We start from the raw sequence: 23,676 nt of genomic DNA on the forward strand, positions 1-23,676 counted from the left end.
TCTCTCTCTCTCTCTCTCTCTCTCTCTCTCTCTCTCTCTCTCTCTCTCTCTCTCTCAATCTCTCTATCTGCCAATGGATCACGACATAGCTCTCAGCTATGTCTCCAGCACCATTCAAGGCTGTATACTCTTAGGAACTTGTCATAGCAACTGTTAAAATGTTAATTATATGAGAAGTGTCTAAGATCTGGTGATACAGGGCTGAGGGAGATGGCTTAGGGGTAAAGCACTTGTCATATAAATCAGAAGATGTGAGTTTGATTCCCAGAATGTATATAAAACTAGGCACAGTATAATGTACATCTCTATACTCCTAGTAGTCCTATGGAAGGATGGAGGCAGAGGCAAGAGAATGCCTGAAATCTTTTGAGCTAGCTAGCTTAATCTATGCAGCCCAAAATAAGAAACTGTCTCAAAGAGGGTAGAATGTGAAGACTGACTCCCAAGGCAGATGTCTTTACATACATACAGGGAGGAGTAGGAAGGGGTTAGTAGCCCTAAATTTACCTAACCTATTTCATTCCCCTTAAAAACTGAAACTGCTAATAGAAACTGGGGTAGTTTGCTTTTAAGTCTTGTTCTAGAACCTAGAGCAGTGTCTAGAAGTCTCTTGTAATTTTTCTAAATCTAAAATCACCTTTAAGGAAAAATGAAGTCTCTCAGATAGACCACCCCATGATGAGATCACCTTTCTGCTTGAGGACAAGCACTCCAGGTCAGCAACTCCGGCTTCCTCTCTAAATAGGAGAAACCACTGGGAACCTGACTGATCCCTTAACACACTTCTTGGGAGCAACTTTGCAAAACTACAAGTAAAATAGTGGTAGTGATCAACCTACCCACAATGCATCTGTCCTTTTTCTACTTAAACCTAAACATCAAAGAAGGGCTGAGATGCTTGATCTCCTCTATCTTGCCAACATGGTCATATCAATTATTTACCTACTTTTCCACCCTTATTTTCCCACTTAACCTCTGACATGAGCAGCTGGGTCTAATTTTCTGGGACCTTCAAAGGAAGACCTCTATCTTAGAGCTCAGGCAACATATACTTTCTTCATATTTACTATCCCTACTCGAAATATTTTGCTCTCAGTTCTTCACATTTGTTCTTTAGCAAACTATATAAAGTTTTCTGCTTTGGTCATTTCTGCATATTTTTGGACTCTTATAATGGTTTCCATGTATGTATGAAAAACTCATGAAAAATGTGGTACCACCTTTCAATCAGTCTGTGTCAATTTGGTTCCTAGACCCTGTCAGTGATCCCACCTCCTGGAGGAAAGGGAAACAAACATTGCTCCAAACCAGATACTTTCAATCTTAAGTAGTTCTGAGGACTGAGCAATCAGGAATAGGCTGCTTAAAGAAAGATCTTCCATCTCCAACTCCAGGAGAGATCTATGACAACAGAGTCACAAATAACAGTTCAGAAACACAGGAAACATGACAATCCAGGAAAAAAATGACTCCTCTATAGTTTAAAAAAAAATGTGTGCCTCCTCAACTACTGAGCTCAAAGACACAAACATAGGTAAAATATAGATGAAGATTTTGGAAGTTTATTGGAAAATGATCAATGAACCAATAATAGAATATAAGTATATGCATGCAACCCAGAACTTGAGATGAAAGTCAGCAAAGTAGAAGGGAAAAGCCGACAGAATGGGTGGGGAAAACAACAGTATCAAAAGTCAGCAACATGGAAATATATTCAGTAAATAAACTGAGATTTTGAAAGACATAAATACAAAAGAAATAATGAATCAAAGAAAAGACACGGTGAAAGCATTGCCAACTCCTACTTAACAAGTAGATAAAAGACCATCAGGAGGATAGGACAAGGTTGATGGACTATCACATATAAACATTGGTGAGAAGAAAAGGAAATGACTGTGACAACAGCAGCTGAGAACTCTGGGACGTGAGCAAGGGAACAAACCCAAGAATCATGGGCTAGGAGAAAGAACTAAGACAGACACTAAAGGCCTACAAAGACTACTGAATGGAGTTAAAGCAGAAGAGTTCCCAGATCTACAGAGTAGAAATAAACATTAAAACACAAGAGGCACTTAAAGAAATAGAGATTCAAATATAAGGCCCTTTCTGTGACATACTATACTCACGATATGGAATACACAAACCAAAGAAACAATATTAAAAGCTGGAAGGTAAAAATACTGGTATATCTACAGAAGAAGAAACATCAGAAAAACATCAGGGTTTTTTTTTTGTTTTTGTTTTTGTATTGTTTTTTTTTTCTCATCAAGTCTAAAAGCCAGGAAACTATGGAATGTTCCATTTCAATCCCTGAAATAAGTGCCCAATAGCCACAACTCCTATTACCAGCAAAGCCATTGTTTGGGTTGCTTCTTTTACTGCTGTGTTAAAAACAAGGGTTCAATTACATTCACTCACAGTTCCAGATTCATTATTGTGGAAAAGTAAAGTAGCAGGAACTTGAAGCCACTAGTCACATTACAGCCATGGTCAGGAAGCAGAGGAGAATGAACGTACATATGCATACTCAGCTCATCGGGCCAGTGAAAATGGTACCACCCATACACAAGATAGGTCTTCCCACCTCAACATGATCAAAATAGTCCTCCTCACCCTGACATATACACCAACCATCTGCCTAATTTAGTTAATCCCTCTCTGACAGTCTCTTCTTAGGTGATTTGTCTGACAACTAAAACTAAGCATAACAGTTTTGAAACTCACAGAGATACAAGGATACTTCAGCTAAAGCACAAATCAAGGCAGTCACTACCACCAAGCTAGTATTGCAGGAGACACTTAAAGGGACACTATATAGAGAACCAAGACGTTTTCAATGATGAGAGCACAGAAAGTAGTAAATACCATGAGCCAAGTATCTGAACAAAATAAAGCTAGGAAGTATTCTATCATGTCCAACAGGATGACCAAACCCCTAAAACTAATTAGAGGATAAAGCACAGAGCAAACAACTCAAGCAAGCAGAAAACAACAAACAAAATCGCAAGAATTGGTAACTGTCTCTTAATAGTAGCCTTATGCGTAAATGTTCTCAAATCATCAACAGAAAAACAGACACTAGCCGACTGATTCTGCAAACTAAATGCAACTTTCTGTGCTTTCCAAGTTACAGTTACTGACTGAGAGTCAAAGTTCTAAGAGAAATCCATCTCCAGGCATGGTGGTGCTCTCTTTTAATGTCACCACTCAGGAGGCAGAAACAGGTGGATCTCTGTGAGTTCAAGGCCAGCCTGTTCTACAAAGCAAATTCCAGGATACCCAGGGCTAAACAGAAACCCTGTCTTGAAAAGCAAACAAACACAAAAACTGAAGAAGATCTATCAAGCAAGTAGAAACAACAATATGAAGGGGAATAGCTATCCCTGCAGTTTAGTGAACGGGAACAATTCAACGAAAAGATACACAGGACTTCCTAAGTATCCCAGCCTCACTACTATGTTACCCGAAGGTGGCCTTGTACTTAAATTTTCCTTGCACTGGTCTCAATACAATTTCTTTTAATAATCTCCACACTATTAATATAAAGAAACTCTGGGGCTGGAGAGATGGCTTAGTGGTTAAGAACACTGGCTGCTCTTCCAGGGGACCTGGGTTCAATCCCCAGTACCCATATGGCAGTTCACAACTGTCTGTAAGAGAATTCTAGTTCCAGGAAATACGACCTTAACACAGACATACATGAAGATAAAACACCAATGTACATAAAATAAAAATAAAATTTAAAAATAAAAAAGAAACTCCCCCCGCAAAAATAGTTGTATAAGTTCTTACCCGGGTAACAGGATGGTGTTTGAGGTTGCCATGTGCCATCTGATTTGCAAGTAGCTGAAAAGGTTTTACTACCATCGCATACATATGATACTTTGTCATCATAGAAGTAAGTACAGTCATTCTCAGGATGCGCTTTTGTATGCTCGATGACTGTAACACTCTTTGGGTCTGGTACTGGACAACATAACTCTAGAGGAAAAAGAGAATTAAAGGGTCAACAATATCATCATGAAGATGTTCTTATAGTTAATGATTCAATTTCTGCACCAAAAAAAAAAAAAAGAAAAGCAGCAGAAAAGAAAACCCAAACACTCAGTCTGTACCTTATATAAAATTTCTAAAAAAGAAAAAGAAAACCCTCAAATCCAGTCACTTTCTTCTAGTAAGCACATCTTTATTGTTTGAGAATTTCAAGCATGCATATAATGCGTTTTAATTAAATCAAATCCAATCCTCTCTACACACTCTTTCTTATCCCCTATTCCCTCTCAATTTCATGTTTCCTTTTCTCAACACGCCGAGTGCACTTAATGCATTCAGTATCTGCACAGGTGTAGGGCCATCTCCTGAAGCATGGGTAGCTTATCAGAGGCTGCATCCCTGAACATGACAACAAAAATCTGACTCTCTATTCCCAGGCAGCCATCGGTTGCTAACAGCTCTGTGTCGTGTCTCTAAATACAAAGAGAAAGTGGTTGGCTACTCCCATAACATTTATGCCTTTATTCCACCAGTGGGCAAACCTTGCTAGACCAGTAATTAGCAAGTAGCTTGCAACAGTTCACAGCTGGATAAGGCTAATGATTATTCCCCTCCTCCTACATAGTGTGCATATCACCTTGCAAGCATCTAGATTGATACAAACTTGCCTTCTCCATGTTCTATGACTCAAGTATGAGTGATGGCAATAACCTTCCATTTGCCCCTACTGACCAATGGTCTATTAAGGAAGTAACCCGTACCTGGTACTGAGCTTTTTTTGATAGCCTATGATGCCTGAGAGAGCTGCCCATCCATGCCCATAATAGGATAATTCATCTTAAACTCTTTATATATGTGTATATTTATATGTTTGGGAAGCTTAAAAAGTAGAGGGTTTCCAGACGGCTTTTAAAAAATCTTTGGTGTTATGTCTCCCCATACTTTTTCCTCTATTCTGCCCTCCCACCCCTTCCATCCCATTTAACACTAAGACCAACAATTGGTCATACCCATAGCTAGGAGTGCAAGTGCTATATTGAATATACATGGACACACAGAGAAGGCTGTTCTTCTATATTTTAGTGGAAATAATTTGAGCTCTCCTCCATTTAGCACTGTGTGGACTGTAGGTATCTTATATATTGCCTTTATTATATTAAGGTATGTCTGTGTATCTCCAGTTTCTTTGGGGCTTTTATTATAAAGAAATGTTGCCTTTGTCAAAATCCTTTTCTATACCTACTGAGATGTTCCCATGGTTTCTGTCCTTGAGTCTGTTTATTGGTGAATTGTGTTTATTTTTACATATTTTGAGCCATTTATCTATGCACCTCTGGGATGGTGCAGACTTGATCACGGTGGACTATCTATTTGATGTGATCTTTAATTCAGTTTATAATTATTTTACTGAAAAATTTCGCACCTATGTTCATCATTGACCTATAATTTTACTTTTTTAGTTGGGCTTTTATCTGTTTCTAGTATCAGGGTAATACAGGCTTAGTAGGAAAAAGAAGAGTTCTTTCTTTTTCTATTTTACATTAAAAACTTAAAGAGTATTGTTATTACTTATTATTTGAAGATCTGTTAGAACAAATTCCATGATGAATCTATCTGGCCCTGAGATTTTTTTTTTAATTGGGAGCATTATTATTATTATTATTATTATTATTATTAAATTTGATTTTTTTTTTACTTATTCACTTTACATCCCACTCACAGCCCCTCTCCCAGTTACCTCCCCCACAGTCCTTCCCCCAATCCCCTCCCCTTCTCCTCTAAGCAGGTGGGGCTCGCCTCTGGATATGCCCCTACCCTGGCACTTCTTCTCCTACTGACAAGACAAGGTAGCCCAGCTAGAAGAACATATCCCTCATACAGGCAACAGCTTTTGAGATAGCCCCTGTTGCAGCTATTTGGGACCCACATGAAGACCAAGCTGCACATCTGCCACATATGTGCAGTACAGCCTGTGTATGTTCTTTGTTGGTGGTTTAGACTCTGAGAGCCCCAAGGGTCCAGATTAGCTGATTCTGTTGGTCTTTCTGTGGAGTTTCTACAGGGAGTCTTTTACTTGTTGCTCTTATGTTGTTGGTGTTTTGGATATTTTAAAACTGTTTACTTCACATTCATTCAACTCTGGTTGATCACATGCACATAGAAATCTCACCCATTACCTATTGAGTGGAATATAGGTTTGAAAAATACATTTTTTATGATCCTTTGGATTTCCTAAGTGTTTGCTATAATGTTTCCTTTTCATCCTTAATGTTGTTAATTTGGGTCTTTATTCTCTTTCCTTTCATTGATTTGGCTACATGTTTGTCAATCTTGGAAATATCATCAAAGAACCAGCTTTTCAGTTCAAGTCTTTGTATTATTTGTTTGTTGTATTTTTCTTATTTTGACTTTAGTACTATCTTTTTCATTCCACTATTTTCTGTGTTTTTATCTATTTTTTTCCAAGAGTTTTAGGTGTATTAGTCATTAACTTGACAGGTCTAAAAACCTTATGTATGCATTTAATGCTATAAATTACCCTCTTCTAATTTCCTTCATTGTGTTACACAGATTTTGACATACTTTGGTTTAAGTTTTATTCCATTATAGGAATTTTTAAGTTTCTTCTTGATTTCTTCATTGACCCACCTGTCATTCAGTAGTGTGTAGGTTCTATTCCTATGGACATCCATGTTTACTCTATTGTTGCCCAAAGGAATGTAGAATGTTATTTTAATGTTCTTATATTTGTTGAGACTTTGTCTCCTAATATTTAAACAAGCTCTATGGCTGGTTAAGAAGCATATGTTATCTTTAGTGTATACTGTAGATGCCTGTCAGATCTGTTTTATTTGTGTCATTTAAGTCCAATGTGTCTCTGCTTAGTTTTTGTGTGGTTGATCTGTCTATTGATGAGAGTGAGGCAGGAAATAATCCACTATGACTGTTTTTGGTTAATCTACTGTTTTAGGTCTAATAGTATTTCTTTTATGATGCTAGTTGTATCTAAATTTGGTACATATATGCTCAGAAATATAATAATCTCTTAGCAAATATTTCTTTCATGAGTATGACATGACCCTCTATTTCTTCTGACTAATCTTTGTTAGAAGTATATTTTGTCAGATAGCAAAATACCTAAGCCTGCTTGTTTTCTAGTTCAATTTTCTTGAGTATCTTTCCCATCTTTTTACCCTAAGTTGGTATCTATCATTGAGAGTGGGGTGTGTTTCTTGGAAGCAGAAAAAAAGATAAATTCTGTTTTCTAACTCAATCTGTTAGTCTGTGTCTTTATTGAAGAATTGAGATCAATAATATTGAGAGTCATTACTGACCAGTGTTTTAATTTTCTTCTCATTTGTTTATGGTGGTGTTTTATTAGACCTCTCTAGATTTAACCATTCTAACTTATTTACCCCTGTGACCTCTTGGTGTGTTTATCCTTCTCTTGAGACTAAATTATTCATTTCAATATTCACTGTAGATGCAGCATCATGGCCATAAATCACAGTAATGTGTTTTTACCATGTGACATTTTTATTTCTCCTTTGATTATGACTGATACTTTTGCTAGGCATAATAGTGTGAGTTAGCATATGTGATATTTCTAAACTTGTAGAACATCAGTCTAATCCATTTTGCATTTTAAAATCTCCATTGGAAAAAATCAGCTGTTATTCTGATGGGTCTGTATTTATAAATGAGTTAACATTTCTTTCTTGCAATTTACAATACCCTTTCTTTGTTCCATACAGTTAGTTTCTTTCACTCTAAAATATCAAGGGAGTTTATTTTCTGGTCCAGTCTATTTTGTGTTCTCTATGCTCCTTCCACTTTAATAGGCACTTCTTACATTTGAAGATTTTTTTCCTATGATTTTGCTGAAACTATTGTCAATAAAGATAGTTTACTAGTGCCTTTGATCTGTGTTTCTTTTCTTCTTCTAGACTTTGTTTGTATGTTTGTTCTTTGTATAGTAATTCCAGAGTTCCTGCATGTTCCCTTCGTTGGTGGTAGTCATTGTTTTAATTACCTGTGAATGATTCAATTCCTCTACCTTGTCCTCAAGCCCTGAAATGGGGCAACCCACTGACAGGTCAGTGGGAACAGCTTCATATATTGTTTGTATTCACTCATACATTTTTCAAATCTGATCCATAGCATAAAAATTCCCTGTAATTAGAGTTTGTTTTTACTGCTAAAATGGCAAGCTTATGCTAGATTTTAAAAAAAAGGAACAATTTTTCTTTCTTAGAAATTTCACTGAGGTCGTAAAAGAGTAATTATCTGGCTGATGAGCTTCTCTTTCTATACTACTGAAGGAAGAATTCTAGGCCAGAAGTAACTCCGTTAGGTGTCAACCTACCTGTTGTTCAAGAACTATAAAACACATGCCAATTTGCAACTGGCTGAATTCATAATAGTCTCATGGATTTTTTCCTCCTGCCAGAACCCCCAAAGTTCACATGAAGAAGGAAGGACTGTAGAGTCTCACTCTGACAAGATTTGAGCTGTGTGTTCCACCTCAGATCCACCAGCAGTGAATTTGCAACTTAAATCTGCATGCTGTCTGGCTTCTCTATCTGTTTTTGTTTGATTCTAATGTAACCTACAGAAAGATTTACAATCTTGGCACCTGAAACTTTATGATTACTTTTAGTACTAAATAATTCATTCTTTAGTTAAAATAGTTAGTGTATTTGATTTTTATTTTATGTGATAAAACTATATTCATTTGAGGTACATGGTCCAGTCACTTAGACATTTAATATGCACACCCATTTTGAAAACCCAAACTCACCCTTACATCCTTTAAACAGGCTCCAGCTGAAATCCTTCTGACAAGTCACAGTCATGACCCCTTTAGGTTCATAGCCATTATGACAGCGATAGTGGAACACAGTCCCAACCGGATATGCCTCTTCCTTTCTTGGCTTGTGATAGTTTACCCAGTGAGCATTTGGAATGTCTGGGATATTAATGCACCTATCTGTTCATGAAACAAGAAAAAGTTAAAAAAATGACATTGTTAACATAGAACATGTCTTACTAAAGGGTGCCAACAGGAACTAGAGTTCTGTAGCTCACATATTATCTACACCAGAAAACATATAAGGGCTCTGCCAAGTTTAGCCTGGCACCTGACAGGTTATAACCGTGGCACTACCAAATATTTTCTGTTTACTGTGCCAACTGCACTCCACCGCAATTCTTCTCTCCATGGTACTTTAGACAGTCTGGCTTCTAAATTGATTGTTAAATGAACATGGCAGGAAAACGTTCATAAACAACAAAAACTGTGTTTGTTTTCTTGACTATGGAAATGGAACAAAAGCCATTTCCCTAATCCAGAAAAGCTTAGAACTAGAACAATCAAAGCACTGAACAGGACTGGGCTTTGAACCCTGTCTTCTTTCCTGACCTGGTACTGCTACCTCACATGTAATATACACCTCTACACAGTTGATGTTCATTACACATTACATTGTATCTCCAAACATTTGCCATGAGGCATAGAGCAAAATCCTTCAGAAAGTACAGATTAACTGTCTTTAAATAATCATAGAGTTGTGCAGCTTTCTAGCCTACCCAATGTCAAGATGTCTGTATCATCTCATAAAGAAACCCCAGTTGTTATTGTTGTTTTTTAAGTATTATTCCTATATTGAGCTTTTTAAATAAATGGAAGCACACAATATTTTTTCTTTCCTTTTGTGGCTGGCTTTCTATATTAAATACCATACTTTATGGTTAATCCATACTGAGCATTTGTCAGTACTTCATTTTTATTGTGTATGATATTCCATTGTACAGCTACACTGGTTTATCACTGTTGTCCTATGGATGGGTATTCGTGTTGTTGGCTATCATGAACAAGGCTGCTCTGAACTTTCATGTAAAAATCTTCTGTGTGGATATCTGTTTTCATTTCTCTCTGGCAGAATCAAACATTAACCACATGCTCGGACTTCAGAGAAACTGAAAAATGGCAATAATAATTTCGTTTCCTCTGTGGAACATCATGTAGCTTTGGTGAGATTACAGCTTCAGCTTCCTTTCTCCCAATAAGAACCTATCTATAAAGCACCTGAGATTCCTAGAATGCCTCTCCATGCAAACAAGGCATTCACAGAACTCCAAAACTCAAGCCAATGATTTTCATTTACCCTGAAAACTCCTTCCTACTCTCCAAAGTCCACATATACCCCTGGTTCACCCCGAATAAAGTATATGCATTCAAATCTAATCCAAATAAAGGTATGTACACAAGCTAAGATTGTCTCAGAGAGCTGTTTTAGTGAAGACCATCAGGCCATTGCCTAAAAGAGGTGTAACACTAAGATCCTTGGAGAAGGCCTTCTCCCCCCCCCCCCACTCCCGCCTCCTCCAACCCTCTCACCCCCAGCATTCTCTTCCAGCTGGACTAAGATCCTGTAGAACTCTACCCATTCTAGACTCAGCTTCACCCTTCCAGCCTAGTATGCAGCTGTGTCTGGATACCCTGAGAAGGAGAAAGTGGAGGATGCGGAACCACAGCTGGACCCTAAAATATATATCACTCTATTTTGCTTCTACCTTTATAGAATATACTCATATTAAATTCTATGTACTCATATGTAGTTTAAAAACCATAAATGAGAGAAAATGTGTGATGTTTGTCTTTTTGGGATTGGCTTAATTAGCTTAATATGGTTATATTTTGCCATAAACAGGAACTGGAAAGAATAAATCACTTCATTCAGTAGACCCCTTCCTGTAGTGTAGGAGCTGTGAAAAGGGAAAGGGGGTGTACCAACGAGTAATCCTGCATCCAACTGTACCCAGCACCAAATATACATATTCTACAGCAGAGTCAAAACAATCAAATTCATCAATATTTGAGGTTTTCAAGTCTATAAAATAGGGAAATGGAGGTGACCATTCACTGACCAGCCTACTAGAACATTTTTTCCCAAGATGCAACTGTTCAGAAACAGAAAAATGCAATTGCTACAGTTGCCTCCCCTGGATTCTCTGTGCTGTGTAACAGAAGCTGGATGAAGTAACAGACCAGACATCTGGTTACTGACATCTGCTTAAATTAAGCTTTTCACAGCATGCAATTTAAGAAAATTCACAATATTCAAAAACAGACCATCCCAAGCACATCTTTTACCCAACAGCAATGAGTACTGCCATTTCTGAGTCCATAGAAACAGTTCCCATCGGGTTAGTGTTGTTGCTAGTTCAGTTCAATGGCCTTTCAATATTTCTATCAAGTCTCCATGGACTCCCTGAACAAATGCTTCTCAATTTGTTGTAACTCTTTTGATTATTCTCTAAGACACAGTGAATGGTTTCTTTACTAGTTTTAGTCAGCTTAATAGATGTCAGTCCAGGATAGAGACTGCCCTGTTACTTACTTATCCAACTGTTATAGAAGCCCCGAAGATAAAGGCTCATAATGTCTCACAGGTACAATAATAAGAGGTGTCCTAGGCCTCCTGCCCTTAGAAATTTGTGTTTGGCCTTGACAAGTCACTCAGGTTCTGACAATGTTTCCTCATCTGCCAAATTACGTCAATAATGCTGCCCACAATTGACTTATTGCCTCAATTCTTTTTATGAAAGAAGACTAGTTCCAACTTGATATTATAACTTCTATCACAAGTTAATCATTTTAGAGTATCTAGTCCACATAATACTTTTATACAAATCTTAGAAAGGGACATTTTACTATCCATCTTTCAAAATCATTTTGTTAGACAATTACCAATAAACTGCCAAAAATTAATAAAATGTGAATATCAATCTTCTGCATCGACAGTATCAGTGCTTCTCCTTAGGACTAGAGTGTGAATGACCACAGGTGGCAGATGACCTTGCGAAGAGTACTGAAATCATTCTCTTTCCATCAAGAAGATAAGATAAAATTATTAATCCAAATTTAAATTTTTGTGATTCCAAATAAAGACATGCAAGTATGTCCACACAGATATATCTGAGTATCTTTAGATGCCAACTGTGAAACTCCTCATGGTTCACACTTACTGAGCTCACAAATCGGGTAGGAACTCCAGTTGCCATCAGCTTCACAATGGATTACACTGCTGCTTCTGAGGACAGACCCTTTCAGGCAGTTGAATCTAACAGAGTCTTTATATTTATATGTAGGTTTAAATCCAGAAACAATCATTCCATGTGGAATGTTTGGCTGAGGACAGATGATTCCTACAGAATTATGAGAAAAGATAAGTATGTTTTAAAAGATGAAGCATATGGGGCAGTGGCTCAGAGGGTAAAGTCCACACACAGACATAAGTTCTAATCCCCAGAACCCACATAAAAATCAGGCATGGTAGCATGCATTTGTGACTCCAATGACCCTATGATAAGAGACTCCCCCTAAAGCTAGAAGGGCAGTTATCTTGGTGTATGTATCACAGAAGCAAAGCCAGACATGGAGGAGTGTATCTTTAATTCCAGTCTTTGAAAAGCTAGGACTACATAATGAGACCATGTCTCAGGGCAGGAGGAGGGGGAGCTGCCTCAAAATAGAAAAAGGTCAGGAGCAACCTCTGAGGTTGTCCTCTGACCTTCACATACAAACGATGGTACTCATGCACTTGTATACACACCATAAATATAGACATAATACACACATACACACACACAATAAATACAGACATACACATACAAATACAGAGATACATGCACACACACACATACACACATACCATAAATACAGACATATGCACACACAATCATATATATATATATATATATATATATATATATATATACATCATATACATTATCACAGATTAGCTGAGATCTGGGCATATAACTTAGTGGAAGGGTACCTATCAAGTGTGCATGAGACCCTAAGTACCACAAAAAAAACAAACAAAAAAAATTTCTTGGCAAATTAACAGATACATAGTAATGAGAATATTATTGAACATGGAAGACTAGGGGAATGCCTCTGGATAAGTGAACAAGTCAGAAATATATATATATTAAATTAATTGCAAAGGATGCCAGAAAAGAGCAGCAGAGGAAAAAAAGACCCTTGACACAGAGAAGCAAGCCTAACATAGCCTCCACTACTCAGTTCTCTGTGGACTAAGGGAGTGGAAGTCGTGCAAAGGTAAGCCACACAAAAAGTTGGGGATTCTAACTCTCAAAACAAGCTGAAAATCTTCTCAAATCTAGTTGTAGGTTTTGATGAGACAGGTATTCCTCTGACAGATGGGCTAGCCGTGAAAAAAAGTCCCTTTTGTCACAGGACTATCTGGCTTTAGAGGCAGCAGCAAAGTAGGCATAATCTTGAAAGAAAATCTATTCCTGCAACTGTCCTGAGGGAAGAAACAGCCAGGTCAGGAAGCCTTAGTGTAGCCTGCTGCAGTCCCTATGTGAGGAAAAGCCCAGAGAAGTAACTGTGGATACAGGAAGATGAGTGGAGGATTCTTCCAGCCTCAGTTAACACAGTGAAGATAATTCCTACAGGTATGCCCAGGAGGCCATCTTCCAGGTGATTCTACATTTGGTGAAACTGATAAATAACACGAACCGTCACTGACCAAGAGAAAAAAATTAAGAGTCCGCAGCACAGAAGAAAGACGTATAAAAAATACAAAAAGCATACAGAGTCTACTCAATAGAATTATAGGAGAAAATTTCTCAAATCTAAAGAAAGATTTCAAATAAAAGAGGCACTTAGAATCCAAAATAGACATGACAAGAGAAGAACCTCCTGCAGTGTATATCATAGTCAAGATAGAAACAATGGCCAAAGGGTAAGAGCCGACAGCTCAGCGGGTAAAGACACTTGCTGGCCAAGCCTAAGTACTTGAGTTCGATCCCAAGAACCCACATGGTGACCAATTTCCCTGAAATGCTTTAATATGGCAGTTACTCAGAAAACTGAAAATTGATCTACCACAAGACGGAGTTACACCACTCCTGGGCATATATCCAATGGATGCTCCATCCTACTGAAAGGGCATGCACTCAACTATGTTCATTGCAGCTTTATTCATCATAGCTAGAAACTGGAAACTAGAAACTGGAAACAGTCTAGAGCTTCAGCTGAAGAATGGGCAAAGAAAATTTGGTACAATTACACAATGGAATATCATTCAGCTGTTAAAACCAATTATTACATCCTAAGATTGGCAGGCAAATGAATGGAACTAGAAAAATTTATCCTGAGTGAGATAACCTAGACCCATAAAGACAAACATATATAATATATACTGACTTATAAGTGAATATTAGCCGTAAAGTAAAAGACAATCATAAATATGGTCCACAGACCCAGAGAGGCTAAGTAATAAGGAAGGTTTAAGAGGGGACACAAGGATCTCCTTAGGAAGTAGAAGTAGAATAGATTTCATGGGTAGACTGGAGGCGAGTAAGGTTAGGAACAGGAGGGATCAGGTAGAGGAAGAGAGAAAATATTGGGAGAAACAAATGGAATTGGGGGAACAGTTCAGGGGCAAGGTGGAAACCTAGAGCAATGGAAAATCCATAGAATCTACATGAGTAACCGTAGCAAAAATTCCTAGTAACAGGGAACACAGAGCCTGAACCAGCCATCTTTTGTAAGGAGTCAAGGCCTCAAGTGGAGGGATTGGAACACCAACCCAGGAACAAAACATTCAACCTCTGTGGGAAGCCATGACAAGGCCTTACTCTTGGCAAACACTCACCCTTGGCTCTCCTATCTACTGTTCTTCTTTCTGTTTACCTTCCAGGATTCACTTGCTAGATAGATGTTTTTAGAATCCCTGGTAACGGCAAGGCTTTGTGAGAACAGGTATAACCTAGTTAGACCCCACAGCTACAGCTAGTTTCCTCCACCTGCAAAGCCCCCTTTCCCTTCCTGTCCCTCCCCATATCCTGTTTTTAGAGTGTATAACCTGTGTGAACAATAAAATCTTTGTCAGCTTGATCCAACTTCTTGACTTGCTTTGCCTCTTTATTTTCTCATGCATCTCAGTCCTCTCCACAGGGTCTGGGGGTCCCACTTGATTGTTCAGCTGGACTGGACAAACCTCCAGTTTGTCCTGCCTGTAGAGTGTGCTGGGATCATAGCCTAGCGTAATAGTCATCAAAGAGACCAGAGAGACTTCATCCAGTAACAGATGCCAGTGAATGCAAAGTCCCACAGCCAAACATTAGGTGGAGCTCCTTCCTGAAGGAGGAAGGATAGAGGAACCAGAGTAGTTATAGATACACCCTAAGGACACAGCCCACAAATTCAACTGACTAGAACTCATGGAGGCTGGCAGAGAAGAGAGAGCCCATAGGGCTGATCTATGTCCTCTGCATATGTGTTACAGCTGAGTAGCCTGGTGTTCTTATAGGAACCATAACAATGGGAGTGGTGGATGTCTCTGACTCTTTGCCTTCTTGTGGGTCCCTTTTCCTACTATTGGGCTGCCTTGTCCAGCCTTGATGTGATGGTATGTCCCTGGTCTTATTCTAGCTTGTTATGTAGTGTTTGCTTGCTCTCCCTGGGATGCCTGCTGTTTTCTGAAGGGAGGCAAAGAGGGCAGGAGTTTTGGGGAGAAAGGAGGTAGGGAGCAGAGGCTAGGGGGATAGGAGGGGATCCTGTGGTCAGGATGTATTATATGAGAGAAATTTTTTTTAAAAAATTATAAACCAAATTTAAAAACCCATTAACATGATTATATGCCATGACCAAGTTGGTATCATTCCAAAGATCCAATTTTGTTTCAACACAGGTAAATAGGTAAGGGTAATAATATTCATCACATAAATAGGCTTAAGTACATGAATCACAAGATCATCTTAAATGATACAGATAAAGCCTTCAACAAAGCTCTACATCTCTGAATGATAAAAGTCCTGAAAAAAAAAGTAGGAATCCGAGGCTCACACCTCAACATTACAAAGGCTATAAACAGCACATCTGTATATGTCAGGGTCTCTGCAAACATCATGACCAGCACAGTGTCAATCCAGGAAAGGCAAGAAGGAAATTCGGTTTAATATGACTCAGTAGCTGCTGTTGGTTCCAATCAGTGTATTTTAGGCATATTTAAGCACAGCACAATTTGGGTAAAAGATTCCTTGTGACAAATAAATCCCATATGCACAGCAATGCTTAAGACATGATTACATTGAAACTCTTGTAAAGTTCAAGTGCTGTCGGCCATAAAGATGAGTTTTATAGATTAACCGAGCAAGTAGGCTTAAGGTAACAATACTCATGATAAAGATCTGGGGGAGGGTAGTAGTCTAGACTGACTAAGATAAACAAGCTCAGGAAAAGGGTCTGGGGCAACCAGTGTGGCCAACCCATACAAATAGTGCAGAGTTCACCAGGCTATTAACTACATCTATTCCCAGCCTCCTGGTTGGAAGATAAATTATACATCTTTCCCTTTGAAGAGACAGCTCTGTGTGTTTTAACATTTCTTGTCTTCTTGGTGCTTATGTATGATGCCTATAGCCAACATCATACTAAATAGGAAAAAACAAAATTCCTCTAAACTCCGGAGTGAGTTTAGTGGAGGTGCCTACTCTTGCTACTCTTATACAATATTGTGCTTGAAACCCTAGCTGGAGCAATAAGACAAGAATAAGAAACAAAGGAATACAAGTAGTAAAGGAAGAAGTCAAAGTAGTCCCTGTTTGCTGATGGCCTGTCCTATAGTAAAACAAGCAAGCAAACGAACAAGCAAAAACACTTCAAAGACTTTATCAGAAAATTCTTAGGTCTAATAAATACTTTCAGGTCAAGAACAGGATATAAAACAACATAACTATTGCAGGTTCTAAATAAAAGGTGGTAATGTGCTCACTCCCAGACAAAGGATAGAATTTCTTTTTCTTTCTTCTACTAAAGAGATTGCAAGACCATATTTCCATATGGAAATGCCATGAGACCAATGTTACCTGGATGCTAAACTCTGTTCTAAGCTGTTGGCATGTCCAAGATGCTTTCCAGCCAAGAATGCCTGTGTAGCTAACATCTTAAAACAGATTATAGATGAATAAGAAGAAACTCTTACTTTACCAAATCAATGTGATATGGTGTTACTTGTGCCTTAATGCATTGAGTATCTCTTAGCCAAATAATAGATGCATTTACACACTCACTAATTTTTTATCTTTAAATTATACTACTTCCCACAATAAAGTCACCTTCCTTTTTTTAAAAAGCAAAATGTAAGTGAAACAATTGAAAACAATACATCCCTGTGACTTACTTTCACAAGTAGGAGGGCTTGGGCTCCAAACACCTATTGTTTTGTTCACCACAGTGCAGGTAATGGAGGCATTGCCAATGAGCAAGAAATTGGGATCACACCTATAGGTGACTGAAGAGCTATATGTGTAGAAGTCTTCATATCCACCATTGTGGTTCCCATTGTTGATGCTTGGAGGGGACCCACACTTGACAACTGAGAAATTAGTAAAAGAGAAGGAAATGTTCAGGGATAGGCATCATAACAAAGATAAAATTCTAGTAAATGTGTTATAGTAAGTATTTAAAATGACCTCAGGCTCAGGCCGACTATCTAAGCTGCAGCAGCTATGCCTAGCCCAGCCGCCAAGTTTCTCAGCCAGAGGCCATGTTCGTGCTGCAGTTAGAAATGGCCAACTAGAAACACCTGCCCTGCCACCCATGAGATGTCAGCGTGGGAGATGACTCAATCTCCCACTCTGTCTCTGCAAGGCTGGGTATTGCCTAGACCATCCCACCATCCATATGGGCCCTGTAAGAGAATGAGACTCTAATTTTTATAGATTAATCAAAGGCTTATATATTTGGTAATGATCAGTAACAAGATGCCCATACAATCAGAAGTGTAACTCAATACCCAACCTAGATATACCAACTACCTTTGACTTCTACAGACATGTGAACATCTGCCTCCATCTCCTCTCTGTCTCTTGTTCTCCTCGCCTGTCTCCTAGTTCCTCCTTTTCCTTTTTCCTCCTCTCCTCCTTACTCCTCCTCTTCCTCTCCTAACTCCTCCCACCTTAGCTCTTCCTACACAAATGTATATGGAGGGTACAAGTTTCAGTGACGATGCACAGAATTGTCCCCTAAGACACTTATGTGTTTAGCCAAGTCAGAAAAATCTCTACTTACTTACACATTCTGGGAGAGGATCACTCCAGATAACTCCTTTGCCTTGGATCTCACAATAGCTAGTGGATGAGCCGATTAAGATATATCTAGACAAGAGAAACCAAAGGTATTAATGGAATTCACACTTTAAATTACATAAAGGTGGCTAAGCAGAGAGGCACCAAAATGAAGAAATGATGTTTTCTCAGCTAAGGAGTCATAGAGAGGATTTTTGGGAGGGGCGATGAAGTAAAGCAGAGTGTAATGACACATATGTTTGAAAGCAAGACAGGAAACAAGCTGGGCAAACTTCAAACTCTATATCTCCATGTATGCATGATGTCAAAGTGGTCTCCAAATCTTCAATTCCTTTTTCATCTTTGTTGACTGCAACAAATTTCTTTCTCCTCGGCTGCTTCAACTAACTCCCTGTTAGCAGCTTTCCTCAGCAAATATTACAAGGCTCTGGCATCTCGAACATCCACCTTCAACTTCTTGTTTCAATGTCTGAAATTCATACATGATCTTCTGGGCTCTTCTAAAGGGCTTGGATCACATCTCCAGCTCTGCCCTCTGTAGCACTCTAGGCTCTGTTAACTCCACCCCACTGCTGCTGCTGCCGTTCTTGGTGAACATCCTATGGTACTGGGAACTCCAGTACACTGGGGTTTTCTGCTGCAACTAGACTTCACCAGCCTCTTATAGGCTCTCTTCATGGTGCCAAACCTCAACTTCTTTGCATGAACCCTTCAGTCCTAGGCCACCAACTGCTACTGAGGCTGCACCTTCACCAGTGGTCTTCCCTGGCCTCTCACAGTGCCAAGCCTCAGTTCCTCTTCATGACTCCTTTATACCTCCAAAATCAGTACAACTTGGGTGACTCTTACACATTACCAAGTTCAGTTGCAGCACGAGGTACAACCTTGGCTACATGTGGAACATAGATTCTTTGTGCTCTCAGAAAACACTTTCCAGAAGATCTCACCTCAGTGATGCTGTTGTCTTCTTAACCACCACTAACTTCTTAGCTCCAGCTAACCAGCATCAATTGTCCCAGTCGTCCCTTCTATTCTTGACTCAAAAGCCAGAGTCACATAGTTGAAGCTGCTGAGTTCTGCTGCTTGCTGGGGCTGGAACACATCCCCCTCCACTTGTTCTATTACATTATCACCAGCTATCTGTTTTCCAACTCCTTCCAACTGGCTAAGCGTGACTATCCTGGAACTTGCTCTGTCTATCGACCTTGTACTCAGAGCTCTGCATCCCTGTGTCCTGGGTATATACACTAAAGGTATGTATCAACATGCCTGGATTTAAGCTTTCCTTCACCTAGAACTTGCTCTGTCTCAGGCTGTACTTGAACTCAGACATCTGCTTGGCTATCTCCTGGGATTAAAGGTATGTACCACCATGTCTGGATCCAAATTTAGCTGGGTAGGATCTTGCGCCAAAGTCCCACTCCCTAGAATATAGGATTCAGCTCTATTCTACTTCCTGGTGCCCCTTTAATACTTAAACCACATATTTTGTGTTTTTCTTTCTCAGCTTGTTATGCTTGTTCAAAATCCTCTTCAGGAGACTTAATCAGACAAAAAGTCTCTCCTATTGTTGTTTTTTGTTTTGTTTTGTTTTTGTTTTTTGAGACTTCTTTTGTCAACAAATTAGTATAAACCTCTTTACCTTAGCTTCAGACAAGGGCAAAATGTAGCCACATTCTTCACCAAAATACCACAAAAATAGTCTCTAGGCCACATACTAAAATTCTTCTCCATTAAAACCTCTTGGGCCAGATCTGCATAGTTCAAATCATTCTCAGTAACAAAGTCTTCCTTATTCCTACTAGGATAGCCCATTAAGCCCCACTTAGAGCATTCCATCACTTTCAAATCCAAAGTTCCAAAAATCCACATTCTTCCAAACAAAAGCATGGTCAGGCCTATCAAAACAATAGTCCTAGGGCTCCAGTTATACACCCAATCCCCAAAACCCCAGAGGAGGCTGGACTCCCAGGACCTCTAAAATGCCAAGAATCATAGGTGAGGAGGCTGCAACACCCTCCTCCCCAAACAGGGAGTAATTGGGACCCACAGGGACCCAGGAACTCCTTTACAGCCAGTGGCTTGGGATCCTTCCAGTCGGCACTGGTGCCATGAGCAGTCTTCAGGCACTAGCTCTGCACCCAGTTCCCCAAAACCCAGAGAAGGCTGGACTCCCAGGAGTTCTAACATACCCAGGAACATAGGATAATAGGATCACAGGATCTCAGGAGCTTGGTCACACCAGAATTTCAGGATCCCAAAAGCAACCTGACTCCCAGGATCTCTTACACCCAGGATCTTAGGATCACAGGATCACAGAGACAGCTGTATTCTGAGGATTTCTGATACAACCAAGATAACAGGACAAATAGGCTCCAGTCAGAGACAGTGAGTGAAGGTAGAACTAGAGATAACCAGATGGTAAAAGGCAAGTGTGAGAATATAAGCAACATAAACTGAAGTTACTTGGCATCATCAAAGCCTAGTTCTCCTACCATATCAAATCTTGAATACCCATGACACAGGAAAAGCAAGATTTGGACTTAAAATCACTTCTCATATTGATAATAGAGGACTTTAAGAAGTACATAAATAACTCCCTCAAAGAAAGACAGGCAAACACAGGTAAACAGGTAGAAGCCATTAAAGAGGAAACACAAAAATTCTTTAAATAATTACAAGAAAACACAATCAAACCAGTCAAGGAATTCAACAAAACCATCCTGGACATAAAAATGGAAGTAGAAACGATAATGAAATCTCAAAGGGAGACTACCCAGGAGACTGATCAGGAGTCATGGATTCAAGCATCACCAACAGAATACAAGAGATAGAAGAGAGAATCTCAGGTGCAGAGGATACCATGGAAAACATTATCACAACTGTCAAAGAAAATGTAAAATTCAAAAAGCTCCTAACCCAAAACATCCAGGAAATCCAGGACACAATGAGAAGACCAACCCTAAGAGTAATAGGTACAGAAGAGAGCAAAGATTTCCAACGTAAAGGGAATAACACCAGTAAATATCTTCAACAAAATTATAAAAGAAAACTTTCTTAACCTAAAGATAGAGATGCCTATAAACATACAAGAAGCCTGCAGAACTCCAAATAGACTAGATCTGAAAAGAAATTACTCCTGTCACATAATAATCAAAACACCAAATGAACAAAACAAAGAAAGAATATTAAAAGTTGTAAGAGGAAAAGCAAGAAAGTAATCTTCCAACAAACCAAAAAGAAGATAGCCAAACAAACACAACTCCGCCTTTAATAACAAAAATAATCACTTTTCCTTAATATCTCTTAACATCAATGGATTAAATTCCCCAATAAAAAGACATAGACTATTGGGCAGGATATGTAAACAGGATCCAACATTTTGCTGCATAAAGGAAACGCACCTCATTTACAAAGACAGATACTACCTCAGAATAAAAGGCTGGGAAACAAGTTTTGAAGCAAATGGTCCCAAGAAACAAGCTGGAGTAGCCATTCTAATATCAAATAAAATGGACTTTCAACCAAAAGTTATCAAAAAAGATAAGGAAGGACACTTCATACTTGTCAAAGGAAAAATCAACCAAGATGAAATCTCAATTCTGAACATCTATGCTCCAAATGAAAGGGCACCCACATTCATAAAAGAAACTTAAGCACGAAGTGCACATTGCACCTCACATAATAATAGTGGGAGACTTCAACACCCCACTCTTATCAATGGACAGATCATGGAAACAGAAACTAAATAGAGACACAGTGAAACTAAAAGAAGCTATGAAACAAATGGATTTAGCAGATATCTATAGAACATTTCATCCAAAAACAAAAGAATATACCTTCTCAGCACGTCACGGTACCTTCTCCAAAATTGACCATATAATTGGTCACAAAACAGGCCTCAGCAGACACAAGAAAATTGAAATAATCCCATGCATCCTATCAGATCACCACGGACTAAGGCTGGTCTTTAAGTCCACATACATGTGGAAACTGAACAATGCTCTACTCAATCCAATACTGGAAATAACAGTCTTCATTTGGAAGGCTGGTTCTGGACATTTTCAGAGACATACTTAAAAGTTAGATACAGTTCTCTAGGATGTTATGTTAGCAAGAGATAAAGTTGGGACAGGATCTGGATTTCAAACAAGTGTTAGTACATCATTAAGGCTCCTTTACTTTTTTAGTTAAAATTACTTTTCTTTCTTCTACAGTATTTAATGTAAGTTGCATTGATTGTATACTTTCTAATTGTGTTAGTGTGTTGAAACCCAGCATGTCCATTACAGAGGTCTATCAACCAGCTTTTGTTTTATTGCCCTGAGTATCACAGTACCTTGGTATTCTGAAAAAAAGCCTGCAAGTACTAGAAGAAGTGAGTCAAGCTTTAAGCAGAAACAAGAGGGTAGTGGGTTTGATTATTGCTGGTATAACAACTTTAATTTCATTAATTGCTAGCACCACTGCCTCTGCAATTGCTTTGACACAAGAAGTTAAGACAGCTACTTTTGTTAATCATTTAGCAAAAAAATGTTACTAATGTGTTGAATATACAAGAGGATTTAGATAGGCATTTGGAAGAATGGATTGATGCTCTTTGTCCTATTAAAATTATTGAGAGGAGGTTCAGAGTTTAAGAATAAGGAGCCATCTCGAGTGTCATGCCAAATACCATTGGATTCATCTTAGTTCTAAAATTTACAGTGGTAGTCATTATAATTAGGAAAAAGTTTAAAGACACTTGCAGTGTATTTGGCTCAATTCTAACACCTCTCTGGATGTTTTAACTGCATAGTGAGCTTATGAACTTAAAGAATGCTGCTCTGCTGAGCATTCATGTGGCAGATACTGCTGATAAAATTATCCATGGGCTGAGGTCAGTATTCCTATTTTGGTCAAGCTTCAAGAGTGGCATATGTAGCTTGATCATACTAGCCCTTTTTGTCCTGGGAATACTTTCATTCCTGCCCATCATGTTAAAGCTTGTCTTTAACAACATCAACATGTTGGCAGCCAAAGTACATGGCTTGAAACTGAAAATGGACTCCCAGACAGAGTTATTAGATTAACAGTCTGGCAAGTCAAGGAGGGGTAAGATTCTGCACAGAGTCTTACCAACCTAAGATAGAAGTGCATTGCTTGCCAGTATGACCTAAGGGAGGCTCAGTTTTGTTTATAAAATAAAAAAGAAAGAGAGGTGGAGAGCTTTTGGGGCTGCAGAGCTTTTGTGGAGGCAGAGGCAGGCAGATTTCTGAGTTCGAGAGTTCGAGGCTAGCCTGGTCTACAGAGTGAGTTCCAGGACAGCCAGGGCTACACAGAGAAACCCTGTATCGAAAAACCAACCCCCCCCCAAAAGTAAGACCATCTCCAGAGGGCTGGAGTATGGTTCCCAACACCCACTGCCAGCTTACACTCACTTGTAACTCTACTTCCAAGGGATCTAACATCTTCTTTCTTTTCAACCACACTCACCATCACCCAACACACACACACATACAGAGAGAGAGAGAGAGAGAGAGAGAGAGAGAGAGAGAGAGAGAGAGAGAGAGA

At 39.0% G+C, this 23,676-nt stretch overlaps 1 protein-coding gene across 2 annotated transcripts in view; it reads right to left on the reverse strand.

Annotated features, from left to right (window-relative positions):
• The window catches only part of LOC114618911 (C4b-binding protein alpha chain-like), a 39,352-nt gene that overhangs the window by 7,109 nt on the left and 8,567 nt on the right, over positions 1-23,676 (reverse strand). For both annotated transcript variants that reach the window (XM_028764757.1, XM_028764756.1), the window contains 5 exons: positions 18,107-18,192; positions 17,217-17,411; positions 12,025-12,204; positions 8,795-8,983; positions 3,793-3,981 (listed from right to left, as the gene is read on the reverse strand). In XM_028764757.1, the coding sequence (XP_028620590.1) occupies positions 3,793-3,981; positions 8,795-8,983; positions 12,025-12,204; positions 17,217-17,411; positions 18,107-18,192 (839 nt within the window). The remainder of the gene's footprint in view (positions 1-3,792; positions 3,982-8,794; positions 8,984-12,024; positions 12,205-17,216; positions 17,412-18,106; positions 18,193-23,676) is intronic.

Source organism: Grammomys surdaster, unplaced genomic scaffold (genome assembly GCF_004785775.1).
Source record: "Grammomys surdaster isolate TR1022 unplaced genomic scaffold, NIH_TR_1.0 145, whole genome shotgun sequence".
NCBI lineage: Eukaryota > Metazoa > Chordata > Mammalia > Rodentia > Muridae > Grammomys > Grammomys surdaster.